Source organism: Phyllostomus hastatus, unplaced genomic scaffold (assembly GCF_019186645.2).
Source record: "Phyllostomus hastatus isolate PE091 unplaced genomic scaffold, TTU_PhHast_1.1 phas_scaffold_93, whole genome shotgun sequence".
Taxonomy (NCBI): domain Eukaryota; kingdom Metazoa; phylum Chordata; class Mammalia; order Chiroptera; family Phyllostomidae; genus Phyllostomus; species Phyllostomus hastatus.
This window is the reverse complement of record NW_025334042.1, coordinates 19,893,724-19,907,703: the sequence shown is the minus strand read 5'-3', so window position 1 is coordinate 19,907,703 and position 13,980 is coordinate 19,893,724. Positions and strand designations below refer to the sequence as shown.

General features: G+C 52.4%; 1 protein-coding gene across 1 annotated transcript; it reads right to left on the bottom strand.

Moving 5' to 3' along the window:
• Positions 1–3,224: 3,224 nt before the first annotated feature.
• On the bottom strand, positions 3,225–13,873 carry KRT82 (keratin 82). The gene is made up of 9 exons (XM_045829125.1): positions 13,469–13,873; positions 11,470–11,678; positions 9,916–9,976; positions 9,130–9,225; positions 8,597–8,761; positions 5,946–6,071; positions 4,241–4,461; positions 3,994–4,025; positions 3,225–3,466 (listed from the first exon to the last, which is right to left on the bottom strand). The coding sequence occupies exons 1-9, from the start codon at positions 13,871–13,873 to the stop codon at positions 3,225–3,227; spliced, it is 1,557 nt and encodes a 518-aa protein (XP_045685081.1).
• Positions 13,874–13,980: the final 107 nt, after the last annotated feature.

The following is a 13,980-nucleotide window of genomic DNA, read 5'->3' as shown; positions in this document are numbered from 1 at the left end:
GGCATCCCTGTAAGTTTTCAGAGCTTCGATGTATTAATCAGCAAGGAGCTTGGCTGGCTCTAGGGCCTGTGGCTAAAGTGGAACCGTCAGATACGTCCCCTTCACGACAGGTCTCACGTCTGTGGTTTCCTGTTCCAGGTCTGCATTCCCTGCTATTTGGTATTGAGATGTATCTCCCACACCATAATGTTCATGCATTTAAAATGGACGATTCAGTGACTTCAGTATATTCCTAGATGTGAGCAGTTATCATCACTGTCAATTTTAGAACATTTTCACCACCACTAAAAAAACCCTTTAGTTATCACCCCCATGCTTCTCCCACCCTGCCCATCTCCCCATCTTCTCCTTCCTCCAGCCCTGGGCAACCACCAATTGGCTGGCTGTCTCTATGGATTTGTATATTCTGAACTATCTTAATATACTGTATGGCCTTTGTGTCTGGCTTTTTTGTACCTTCCATAATGTTTTCAATGTTCATCCATGTTGTAGCACATATCAGCACTTCATTCCTTTTTATGACTGAATAATATTCCATTGTAAGCATGTACCACATTTTCATTATTCATTTGTCTGTTGATGGACATTTGGGTGCTTTCCACCTTTTGGCTATCGTGAATAGTGTGGCTATGAACATCCATGTGCAAGTTTTTGTGCGGAGGTGGGTTTTCATTTCTCCTGTGTACATACCTAGGAGTGGACTTGCTGGGTCTCATGACAACTTGGTGTTTAACATGTGAGGAATCACCAGACTGTTTTCCAAAGTGGCTGCACCAGCATGCAGCCCCCACAATGGGCTCTAGGTGCTGTGTCTGCTGTGCCTGCTGGGAGAGTTGGCCCTGAGTGGGCCTGTCTTGTTCACCACTGTGTCACCAGCCCCTGGGTGGCTGGACTCATAGCAGGTGTTTGGTAAACATATATTGAGTGAAAGAAGTAAGGGGATGGGCTCTTTGGAATTTTCCACCCACGAGTATGACACCTAGACCTCCCTTTGGACTCTGTCCTTACAGTCCTCTCTGAGTCTCTCTGACCCCCGCTGGGCATCATTGGGAGCTGCTTTTTCTCTTCACTGCCCTCCAGCCTGGCTCTCATGAATGATCCCCCTGTGAGGCGGTGTCTCTCCACTGTCCAGAGGGTGTCTTGGTCACCTCAGTACCACCAGCGGCTCGTGCAGGACCGGGCCCAGAACAGACACTCTGTGTGGGGCTGTGGGGGAAAGGGAGCTGTGCCTAGGGCCCAGGAAGGGGAGCCCCAGGGGGAGTTTGTGGTGGGGGGTTGTTTCAGGGAACCAACCTCCCAACCACAGGGAGGCTATCAGCCCCACAGAGGGTGAAACTGTTGCTACCAAGTCTCATTTCCAAATTATCAAAGTCTCAGAACTTGGGGCTCCCTAAGCAGGGAGAGGAGACTCGAGGGATCTTCTTCCTGGCTGGGCTGCCACCCATCCTCACTGCTTCCCCTGGGCCAGCACTGTCCTGCACTGAGACAGGTCCAGGATGGGGAGGCAGAACCCAGGCCTTGGAGCCTGAGAAATGTAGACAAGATAGGGGACCCAGGTGCCGGGGACCACATTGCAAAAAGGCCTATGTGCAATAGGCATGTGGTTTTTAATGTGGCAAGTGCCTTGTACACTACTGGGGTGTGATGTGCATTTTTTTTTAAATGAAGTTTCTTTTTTTTTTTAAGATTTTATTTATTTACTTTTTAGAGAGGGAAGGGAGGGAGAAAGAGAGAGAGAGAGAAACATCAATGTGCGGTTGCTGGGGGCCGTGGCCTGCAATCCAGGCATGTGCCCTGACTGAGAATCAAACCTGCGATGCTTTGGTTCACAGCCCACACTCAATCCACTGAGCTCCACCAGCCAGGGTTTGATGTGCGGTTTTTAAGTGCAGTTTGTATGAGTCCACATTGATTCCAAGGGCTGTTTGCAAATTGTTCACAGGTAGTTTTCCCATTTCTATAATAACCTTCATTTCCATCCCAAGTCCCCCAGCTTCCAGCCCCCAAAGGCTGCTTATTTGTTCCCCCTCAGAGGAGCTTCCTTACTTCACACCCCACAGAGCAGATCGAATAATCCTGATCCCTGTAACCTGTGAAGTTCATTTATTGGGAACAGTCAAGACCAGAGGCTCTTGGCAGAGTGGATCCTTGGGTGGGTGAGGCTTCTGCGGATGTGGTGCTGGGCGGGGGTTGGGGGAGAGCTCTGGGGGGATGGGGTCAGCCTAGCACCTCCTCCTCCTCCTCCCTCACAGCCCCAGAGCTAGAGCCTCCAAGAGGGTCTGGAGTCTCTCCATTGCTATAGCCAAGGAAACACATTTGTATCAGACCCAAAGCAAGAGGAAGTAAAGGGAGAGAGAATAGGAACCAGGTGGCTATGTACAGAAGGGGTGGGGTGGGGTGGGGCTTGGTTCCTCTAAGCAAATAATGCCAGCTCTGATTGTCTCTCTGTCAAGTGAATATTCTTTGTCCCCTTGCCTTTGTTCTAGCATGTCTCCACCATCAGCAGCCAATGTGAGCTCAGGAAAAGGTGAGTTTTCATGGCGTGAGTCCAACACATCTGAGCAGGTAAATCTCCTGCCCAAAGGCCGCCTGTTGATTCTGTGTTCCCTGAGAGGACTGTGGGCAGGTCCTGAGTGATCTCCAAATCCTGGCCCTTGCCTTTCGGTGAATTCAGAATGGAATTTTGGAGTGTCTCCTTTTGACATTTGCAAAAGTGCATGTTTTAGGTGGGTGTTAAAAGAAGTCCGTTTTTCTTGGTACATGAGAATCAGGGGTAGGGGAAGTGGGGAACCTCTAGGGGCTGGGAGAGGCTGGCTTTGTGGGGACACTTTTGTGATTTAATCCACAGAGCAGAACTGTGATGTGCCAGTTGGCTTCCTCATCCGGAAGAGAAGTGGTTAGGCACCGCTGCCGTTCTCTTGGCCACTCTAGGGCCTGACTGTCAGCAGCAGTCTGGACTGCATGGACGATGCCTTCCCTTTCTTTGCATCCTACCCCCACCCCAGAGTCTAGCTCAAGGTCTGCACACAGCTAAGTGAAAAATGACTCTAGAAGATACAGTGGACTTGAGGAATGGCTCCCAATGAACATCCAAGGGAAACCTGAGGTCAATACAGGAAGGCGGGGTTTTGGAATCTCCTGGCCTTCTGCCCTGGTAAGCATGGGCAACATCGAGGCTGGGGACTGGTGCCCTGCATCCTGGACTTGCAGCCTCTGAAGCGGTGCTAATACTTGTGGGAGGAGGAGCCGTCCCCAGACCCTAGCTTATTGCTGGAGCTCTGCCTGCTCGAGCAGCCCAGGAGCCCCTGGGGCTCACAGGGGATGTAGAGTTCACCTGTGCCCACCATGCTGCAGCCCCCACTGTTCTTGAGGACAGTGGTGCCCCCTGGGCAGTATTCAGTTCTCAGCAAGGGCGTGCTGACCACACACGGCTCATACAAGACGGCACCTTTTGAGCTGCTCACGGCTGCAGGAATAGGAAAGGATGCTCAGGGCCCTGAACTACCTGGCTCCGAGGACGTTGCCTTGAACTGCTCAGTCAGGCCATGCCCCCCACCTGCTGCCACTCACCTCTAAGGAACCTCCCATCTCAGTTACCAGTTCCCATCCCAGCCACAAAGAACCTACGAGTTCCCCACGTGCCTCTCCTCCATCGCCAGAGCCTTGACTTATGCTTCACCCTCTCTGTGTCTACTTGTCTGAGCCTGCTTCAAATCCTTTCTCCAGAAAAGCATCCCCTGGTCAGTAGGTTCCTCGCAGCTTCTGGGCCTGGAGCCCTGAAACCACGCTGCAGACCTGCTCCTCATCCCAACTCCCAAAGCCTTATGCAGCCTCTCAGGGGAGCTTCTCCCTCTGACTGGGAGCTCCCGGCAGCCAGAGTCCTCCTTTGGGGTGAGGAGGCATGCCGAGGTCTGGGCAGGGGTGCTGTCGTCTACGTTGGCTTGCTCAGCCCCCAAGACCCCCAGAGCCCCTGGGGAGTGCGCATCTACTCACAGATATTCACGGGCCCAATGCCTTCACACAGCCTGGGGTGAGAGGAAAAAGACACAGAGTAACTACATCGAAGAAGACAAGGCTGACACGGCGCCCCCCTTCTCCTGCCCACACCACAGGCCAGGTTCACAAGGAGGGCCTGCAGACTGTGTGCCACTCTGGGTGTTCCGTGAGGGTGGGATGGGCCATAGCAGCAGCAGCCCGAGGGCAGGACAGTGTCCACACCTGGGGCCCATCCTTGACTCACCGGCTCTCCTCGCCCTCCAGCAGGCGCCTGTAGGTGGCGATCTCGATGTCCAGGCCCAGCTTGGAGTTCATCACCTCTTGGTACTCCTTGAGCAGGCAGGCCATGTCCTGCTTGGCCTTCTGCAGGGCCTCCTCCAGCCCAGCCAGCTTGCAACGGGCATCGTTGAGGGCCACCTCGCCCTGCTGCTCCGCCTGGGTCACTGCAGCTTCCAGTTTGCAGCGCTGGGGGAGAGGGCACAGAGGCATTGCTGGGGGCCTTTGGAGCCCTAGGCCGACTCTCAGAGGAACAGAGAGGACGTGGTCATCGTGAGATAATAGAATGGGTACATGTTCTGTTATCTGTCGCTGGCACTGAGCTCCTAAAACTCTTGTAACTTCATACGTGATAAGAACACTGGGGTCATCTTTGTTTCTACTATTTGGTCTTTGTCCCAGGTTCCTTACAGAGATCTCCTAAGTACCTTGGAATTTCCCGAATGACAGCAGTGTCTCCTGTTCTAACGAGTGACTCTGGGTGGGCTCCTGGATGGCTCCCGGGTGAGGGTGGGTCCCAGAAAGACCAGGCTCGGAATTTTCAGTCCCACCCTCCACCCTCCAGACTGAAGAGAGGGGCCGGGAAGGACAGGCCATGCCTGCATGAGGAAGCTTCCATTCAAACTCCGAGGTGGGGCTCAGGGGCTTCCAGGCTGGTGGACACATGGAGGTGTTGGGACAGCGGTGCGCCCAGAGACAGCACGGAAGCCCGTGTCCTCTCTCACATACCTTGCCCTGCACATGCCTTCCGCATGCATGTTTGCTTGTATCCTGTGTCATATCCTTTTATGACAAACTCAGCAAGTAAACTGTTTTCCTGAGTTCTGTGAGCTGCTCTAGCAAACTAATCAAGCCCGAGAAGGGGGTTCCAAGGCACAGCAGACTGGTCAGAAGCTCAGGTGACAACCTGGACTTGTGATTGGCATCTGAAGTGGGGCAGTCTTGTGGGACTGGTGGGGCAGCCCTTCACCTGTGGGATCTGATACTGTTTCCATGTAGATACAGTCAGAATGGAGTTAAATTGTAGGATACCCCGCTGGGATCGCAGAATTGCTTGGTGTGGGAAAAAACCCACATATCTGGTGACAGAAGTGTTGTGAGTTTTCCCACAGTCTTGGTTACATGGCAGATTTAAGTCTGCTGTGGGTTTCATCCTGGGATTGTTCCTCTGGGGGAGTCATACCAGTTCCCCCATCCATAACACCTCAAGGAGATCCAAGAATTTCTCTGAGACACACTGAGCAATTTCTCGATAGCTAGTAGATTTTAAGTGTCTGGCTGGTCTTCACCAGCCTAGGAGAACAGGGTGGGTCTGATTTTATGAACTCTGCAGATTCACCTTGAATTTCAGGATACTTAAATTATAGTCTTGGGGTTGGAAGGGACTATGGGGACCATCTTTTCTATGCTCCCCTCTACTGAAGCCCTCTTGCTATTTTATCTTTGACAATAGGTCGCCTGGCCTCTGTTGGGGACCTTGCTGTTTCCAAGGCTGCTCCTCCCGCGGTTGGTCAGCTCTTTTGTAGTAAGGGCTGTGCCTCCTGTGCGAGGCAGCTTGAGTTTGTTCCCTCCTCCACAGCACTCTCAGGGAGGGTGCAGCCGCCCCACGTGACCAGGCTAGATGGCAGGTCAGCCTAGGATGAGCCCTCAGAACAAGGTCTCTCTGGCCTCACCTGAGCTTTGACGTTCTCATTTTCTTGCTGCAGCCGCTGGATCAGCTTGTTCATTTCCAGGATCTTGTTTCTGTGGTTGCGGAGGTTGTCGCAGTGGTTCCCGGAGGTCCGCTGCAGCTCCTCGTACTGCCGGGACCGAGAGGTCAGAACCCCGGTGCCCTGCTGTGGCACCTCCTGGCCCCCTTTGGCACTGTCCCGAGTCTCTCCTCTGATAACTTCCTGACTCAGGTGCCCCCCTGGATACTCACACTACCTCTTCTCCCCATTCCCTGCCCATTTCCGGTCAATTTCCCGGTTCTCTCCTGGGCTGCTCCTTAGTCCCTGCTTACCTCCCAGCCCTGAACACTCAGGTTTATTAAATTTTCCTCCAACTTCTGTGCTTCCTTCCTCTCTGTTTAGCTGTTCTGTCTTGTCCTTTTCTCTCTGCCCCAGAGCTCAAAGTTGTCCTGAGGGATCCTCCCTTTCAGATGTCCCTCTGGATCTCAGAAGGGTTTTCTGTGCTTAGCATGGGGTGGCGACAGACCGAGGATGGACCGTGTCTGCCCCCATGGTGAATACAGTGGTATATTCTTGTCCAAAGCAGTCGAAAACAAAATGCGATGTTATTTCTACCTCAGCTGAACTTTTTTTAAACTTTGCAACTCCGAAGCCAATTTCTGACTAGTGTGTTCTAGATGACAGATTTTTGAAAATTAGCCAACTAGATGTTCTGCACACAGTGGAGAGGAGCATTTTGCATGGACACTGCAAGACAGAGATAAGTACAAATCTCTCTTTGGCCCTTTGGGTATTTGGTTATTGTGCGAAAGCCTACAGTTGCTTAATCAATATCTACTCTCTTCTTCTTAAACAGAGCTCTTCTTTTGAGCCCAGACAGGAAAATATTGCTCAGCCTTCTTATCAATGAGATCTATGGCCCTTGCTGGGTAGGGTTTCCAGAAAATTTCTTTGAAGTGGAGGATGACTCAGTTGGCACTTTTTTCCCCTCTGTGCTTCTTTCTGCCTGGAGTGAGTATGTGAGGTTGGTGGTGTGGCGGCTGTTTTGAGACAGGAGGCAACCATGAGGCTTAATAAAGCGATGTTAAGGGTGGCAGAATAGAAAGCTAGACGGAGCCCGTGTCCTTGATGGTGACATAGACACCTTGGGTGAAATAACTTGAAGTCTACTTCTGTACTTCAAGTTATTTGAGAAAAAAGTGAAAACCTAAGTTGTTTTAACTAATGTTTTGAAAAACTTTCTGGTCCTCACAGCTGAATACAATCCTTGAACAATAGAGTTGTCTTTCTGGTTCTGGCTTAGAAGGATGGGAAACTGAGATTGTTTGTTCTGAGCCCGCTTGACTGATGGGCAGCCCAGGAGAGTGGCTGGAGGAGAAGGGACTAGCCAGGGTGAACCCTGGTGTGGATGGGCCACAGAACCACTGGGAACTCACTTCAGGCCAGGGGCTCGACACCTTTGGTCACCATGGATCTCCAGAAAATGGGCAGAATATCACTTGGGGCACTCTCTGAGCAGTGGTACTCATTGGCTTCAGAAAACAAGTCCAAAGTAACTACAGCTCTGCAGATTTGCTGTGCTCTGGTCCCATGCTCCCCTTCCAGCCCTATCTCCTCATGGTCCTTCACACTGGGAACCTCATTTTCATGCTCGGCATCCTGGCTGCAGCTGCCCCACAGCCAGATGCACCCTCCCCTCATGCTCTGCTGATTGAAATCCTGCTTGGCCTTCAAGATCCAGATCAAACGCCGATGGCTCTGCCATTCCAGGCGCTGCACGTGACCAGGTTTTTCTGTTTGGTTGGTTACACGTTCCTCTCCCCATGGACTGTAGTGTCCTCAAGCTCAGGGGTGGCCTGTCGCTTAGTGTCCTTGCGGTGCCACACACCTCGGCAAGACCATCCTTCCCTGGCTACCTTCTTCAAACCACATTCCCACCACACTCCCTACGGTTCACCCCGAGTCATCTCCTCCACAGCATGCATCACCATCTAACTCACGTGCACTCGCTTGTCTTGTTTGCTGTCGGTCCCCCCCCACCGCCCCGCCTCTAGAGTGGCAGTGACATGAAGGCAGGGATGCTGTCTGTTTTGTTCCCTGCCAGCACCCAGCATTTAGACAGTGCTCAGCACATGATGGATGCTCAAGAATCAGCTGTTGAATAAATACCTGGATGAGTGAGTGAGTGAATGGATATATGGTGCCCTTCACAGATGGGGCAGGTGAGACTGACATATCTGTTCAATCAAATTGCCATTGGGGACACCAACTGCCCTTACAGCAAGCTCCTCATGACCTAAGTCTGGGGCCACCTTAATCACCCTTTCTGCTTCACCATTAGTACCACTGCATGCCTTAGCCTCCTCTGACACTGTGAAGCCCAGAGTCCTCTTTGCCATCATTGTCAATTAATAATCCTTGAATTCACGTCAAGGGAGCCTGTGGGTAAATAAAGCTGGAGCACCCTGGCACTGTGATAATAGACCTGGGCTGTCTATGGGGTTCACTCTCCAATGTTCCATAGGCACCTAGCCAGGGGCCTGGCAGAAACACCAGGGACTGGGGTTTATGGGGTTCTCTTGACTCTGTCATTATCTTCTCACCCACTTTCTGGGGAAGTGGGTCCAGGGACCCCTCCCCAACCTGGGCCTCACCCGGCACTGGTACCAGGCCTCCGCTTCAGCTTTGCTGCGGCTGGCAATGTCGTCATATTGGGCCTTGATCTCAGCAATGATGCCGTCCACGTCCAGTGCCCGGCTGTTGTCCATCTTCACAACGACTGAGGTCTCTGAGATCTGAGACTGGAGCAGGCAGATCTCCTGGGGGGTTGGGTGAGGACGGGTGAGGTGTTCGAGGATAAAGGGAGAGAACCCACTCTGACCTTCCCAGAGCAGTTTCACACAGGACTTTGCTGTGGCTGTCCTGGGCCATCAATCACCCACTTGCTCCCTGTCCCCCATGCTAGTTGCACAGACACCCGGGAGCCAAGGTCTGGGCCATCAGACCTTGAGCTGAGCTGGGCCATCAGCTGGCTGAGAACCAGCTGTCCCGTGCTGACTTCTCCACATGCTCATTTTGCAGTCTGCTTGTCCTGAAACGTACCCACTGGGCAGGAGCTTTCCCAGCCCAGGGTCCTCACAGAACTGGCCCCTGATCTACCACCTGCAGGTGGTGTGGCTGCAGGTACCTCCTCATACAGGCCTTTCAGGAAGTCGATCTCCTGGACCAGAGCCTCCACGTTGGTCTCCAGGTCAGACTTCATCAGGAAGGCCGTATCCACATCCTGCATTCAGAGCATTAACATCTATAACCTGGGGTTGGGGGAACGTGGAAGGGCCCCCCAGTCCACCACCAGCTGGGCCATTCCCAGCAAGCTAGTGGTGGGTGGCAGGTGCAGGACCCACCTTTCCTCACTTAAGCCCATGTGAAAGTAAAGGGACCACAAAGCCAAAGATGGAGGGAGGGGTCTCTAGCCCCAGGACCGTATGCCTGGGCCTGGCACCTTATTGGGGGAGGATTTAAAGGGAATGGGGTTTAAAGGAGCCTTGAATGCAGCTCCTCAGAGCTCACTGTGCAGGGCCCGGGCCAGGAGCTACCTAGCTATCTGCCCGGGAAATCACGGCAATGGTTTTCATTGTTTGGAGTTTGAGTCAGAGTTTTTGTTTTGACTTTGATTTGGCATTGGTTACCTCCGCAGCTTCTTGGGCAGGTGTGGACACACCTTAACCAGCTTTGGCCCCTATAAATTGGGAGGTGGAGACCCAATCAATCACTGCCCTTTAGCAAGGGGTGGGGATGCTGGCCCTCCTCTTCCTCATGGTCACTTGGGCTGGCATTGGGCCCTGGGGGTGACAGATCCTTTTGCGTGTGGGTAGGCTGCAGACTCGTGTGGACACGGTGCCGGCGCTGAGTGTCCCGAGGCCAGCCCGGCCCGCTCAGGAGGCTCTCTCCCTGCCTGTGCCGACTCCCTCACCTTCTTTAAGGCAACAAACTCATTTTCTGAACAGGACCGCAGGGACAGCTCCTCTTCGTATCTGGTGGTGTGGGCAGGAAAAACAGTTTTAGTCAACCTGTGGCGTTTGGAAGGGACCTTGGTATCACACCTAAGAGAAGGGGCCTTTGTGGGGCAAAGCTGCCTCTCACTGACTCAGAGCTCTAAGGAGTCATCAGGTCCCTCTCCTGTCTCTGGACACCTCTAGCTGCTCCAGCCACTCAAGACAGTTGATTATTACCATAGCCTTTCATTAACTACTTTGCCAGTTTACCCCACTCCCATTAGCCTGTTCCTGTGATGAATCATCCTCTGGGAAGTCCCTCCTAAAGCTAACTTCATTCTGTCCTGCTGCTAAGGAAGCCCATTTTAGCTGATCATTTCCTATGGGAAGGTGGTGAAAAGCTGGCTGCCTGTGGCTGACATGACTGTCTATGAATTGTGTTGTTCTAAGAGTTGGCTGTAGTCCCTGAAATCCTAGCTGACCCCATGCCCTCCTCACCAGAGAGTCCTGAGCCTGGCCCCTACTTGCAGGTCAGTTTCAGAGGTAGTAATTACCCTCTTTACCAGACCTGCAGACATAGCCCAGCTATTTCCTCTAGGACTTCACTCACTCACTGCCCTCCAAGGCAATGGAGTCAAGGTCAAGAGGTTCAGTCTGGCCAGAATGACTCAGGTCAAAGAGCAACATTGATCCAGTAAAAGCTTCGCTGGGCTTCCTGACGCCCATCCTTCCTTTTCCCAGTGGAACTCTTCTGCATCGCCGGCACTGGGCATGGGAGCTCACCCTGGCTTTGAATCCTGCCACAGTCAAGTGCTAGTTGCGTGACTGTGACTTGCCTTCTCTGTGCCTCAGTTTCATCATCTGTAGAATGAGGATAACACTGGTCCTGCCTCACAGGGCTGTTGTGACTGAGTTAATGTGTCACATGTGTTAATATCTGCAAAACACTGAGCCTGGCATGGGATGTGTACTGTTGGCTATTCTTATTAAAATATCTTCTGCTCTCATCCTCTCCTACTGTAGCACATTTAAAATCCAGAGTCCTCATCATCTTGAGCTGCAAGATGTGGTTCAAAGAATTGCTGTGAGGGGGTCCTATCAGAAGAAAAAACAAGGGGAGCAAAACCTTGGAGTGAAGAAGGTTTGGGGACCTGTTTGGGGGATAAGATGTAGTTCAGGAAATGCCAAAGGGCCGGTAGAAGATAGGTCAGAACAAGCAGTTTGGAGTGGAGCCCTGGGATGCCAGAAATGGCAGGAGAAAGATGATGTTTTACACTGAGAGAGAGGATAAGGGCCTTCTTTAGGCAGGGTGGTGGGAAGGGAGATGAAGACCAATTTCAGAGTTTTTACCATGTGACAATGGGCAGTATCCTAGATGCTGTGCCTACATTATCCTACCTAATTGTTCTGCCAACAAATGAACTTAGTTTTAGGTTTCCCTAAAATATTTTATAGATGGGGAGACCAAGGCCTAGATGGTTTACGTAGCTTGCCCTGGGTTCCCTGGCAGGGTGAAGTCGGAGCAGACTCACTTTTTTTTGTAGCCTTCCAGTGCATTCTGGAGGCTGCAGAGCTCCGTCTGCAGCCTGACACGGTCCCCAGCCACACAGTCCAGCTGCCTCTGGAGGCTGCAGATGTAGGCCTCGAAGATGGGCTCCACGTTGCTCTGGCAGCACCTCTGCTGCTGCATGAACTTCCACTTGGTCTCTAGCAGCTTGTTCTTCTGCTCCAGAAACCGGACCTGCAGCCAAGAACAGTATGTCATTGGACAGCAGGCTCCCTGGGGACCATGGCTTGGGGAGAGTAACTGGTGGTGTGGGCAGTGAATCAGTTTCTGCTCTCTCTCCTAACACACTGCTGCCAACATGCTGCAGTTTACAGATTGGGTCTCCGGGTAGACTGGCACCTGAAGTTATGTCTCTGTGTCTCTCCTGCCTGGGGAAGCATATAGGACCCACCTCCCACCCAATGCTTGCACGTGTGGGAGAAAGTACACTGCCCCACAAGGCCGGGGCAGGTCCTCCTTCTAGTCCAGCCTGCCTGCCTGCCTGCCTCCCACCAGCCTGTACCCTTGTCCAGGCCATCCCACCCCTTTAAGCCTTGTTTTCTTTCCTAAAGCTCCTACTTTGGGTTGTGCATGGGAAGCACTTCATAGATCCTCCTACTAATGTAAGCAGGTGACATTATACCCAGGAGGGGTTGGGCTCTCTTCAGTTACAACCCAGGGACATGCGGGGGAGAAGGTGGTATCAAAGGCTCTGTCCCAGGACTTAAAGCTCTTTTCACTCACTCTTCCCCATCTTGCACGGCTGCATCCAAAAAAAAGTCCTTGGTACAGTAATGTGGAGAGCTGCTGGCCCACCTCCCCCACTTTTGTGGCTTGGAAACCTAGATTAGGAGAAGCTGAGCGAGTTGACCATGGTCACCCAGCTGGCCATCGGCAGAGACAACATGGTGTCCAGTCCTCGCTCTGGGATTCTCCCTATTGTGCGTTGTCTCCCAGAAGAACTGTAGAGGAAGTAATGTTGCCCTACTTCTGGTCAACTGGCACATCCTCAGGAGGCTTCCAGCCTCACAGAGGGTGTTGTGATACTGCTGACAGCCAGGGCCCTTGCTGATAGAATGAGCTTACAATCAGAACTTAGAAGCTTTCAAAATTAAACTGTGTGACAGGTCCCATTTACTAAGACAAGTTCCTTTTTGGAAGGCTTTTGCAAATATTACCTCCTCTAATTTTCCCACCACCATCCCCCCACCTCTTTTAACCTTCTCTGAGGCTGGGAGGTGAATGGTTTGCATAGGGCCTCAGGGTAGCAGTCAAGACTAGAGCCAATGGGTCTCCTGATTTCTGGCCCAAGACTCTTTGCCCTAAACCCTGCAGTCACAACAAGTGCCTGCTCAGACCTTGGCATGGGTTCTGATCCCCAAGAGCCTTTCTGGGGTGTGGGGAGAAGTCCAGAGGTGGCACAGGGTGACGGGACAGTTCAGTGCCTTCCAAAGGCAGCAGGCCACCCTTTCCCAAAGGCTTTTGGAGTTGTGGCCCTGGGTTGACACATATAAGACTTTGGTCACAAGCCTCTTCATCCCTGGCTCTCATTGCTGCACCTTTTCCTTGTCACAGGCCTAAGCTGATGGCAAATTTTGAGGTCACAGTGCCCATTCCCACCTCCACACCCAAAGGTTTGGCCCCAGCTCAGGCACTTAGAAAGCAGCTCTGCTGCTAAAGCCTCATCAAGAAGGTCTCTTAGGTTGTTCCTCTCACTATCTATCATTGCTTTGGAGGTTCCTCTTGTAGTCTGACCTCAAGCAACCTTGGTGATATCCAGAGAGAGATGACATGTTAAAAATAAAGGATAAGCAAACAGAAATGTTTTGTGCTGACCTTGATCTCACCCACTTTCAATGATTGGTGGTTGTGGAGTACAGAAGAGGTCAATAGATGAACCATGGCTTCTTATAGTCAGTCTTTTCCTGTCCCCCCTGGACCAGATACAAGATGTTCTCTGCATCTGACAGTCCTGGACTTCTTACCTTGTTGATGAAGGATGCAAAGCGGCTGTTGAGGCACTTGATCTGCTCCTTCTCGTCTCTCTTCACACTCTGCACAGTTGGGTCAATTTCCAGCTGGAGTGGGACCAGTAGGCTCTCATTGATGGTGACGGGGGTGATGCAGGCAGAAGGCCCACATGTGGCCCCAATTCGGTATCCAAAGACAGGAAGGCCACACCTGGAGGCGACCCGGGGCCTCCCAAAGCCCACATTGCACAGGCTCCGTGAGCCAAGGCAGCCCACGACTCGGAGGCCCCCGCCACACCCAGGCTGGCATGGCCCCTTGCTCACTGCATAGTGGGTGACCACCTGGGGGAGGACAGCTGAGCATGAGCTGAAGCTCCGACTGCCACATCTGGAGCCCTGCTGGAAGGATCGGCACGACATGGCAGGAGGGAGAGGCAGAGAGGTGGGCCCTGGTAGGGAGAAGGGGAGAGCTTCAGGTCAGCTCAGCTCCCACCCTTTTAACTGGTAGGGGGATGGAGGGCTGAGCT

Excerpts from the sequence above, each read along its gene's own strand:
- KRT82 (XM_045829125.1), bottom strand. The coding sequence starts at position 13,873 with ATGTCGTGCCGATCCTTCCAGCAGGGCTCCAGATGTGGCAGTCGGAGC. Across the intron at positions 6,072-8,596 it reads AGGCCTGGTACCAGTGCCGG|TACGAGGAGCTGCAGCGGAC; the intron begins GTGAGGCCCAGG and ends CGGTCCCGGCAG. Across the intron at positions 4,462-5,945 it reads ATGAGAACGTCAAAGCTCAG|CGCTGCAAACTGGAAGCTGC; the intron begins GTGAGGCCAGAG and ends CCTCTCCCCCAG.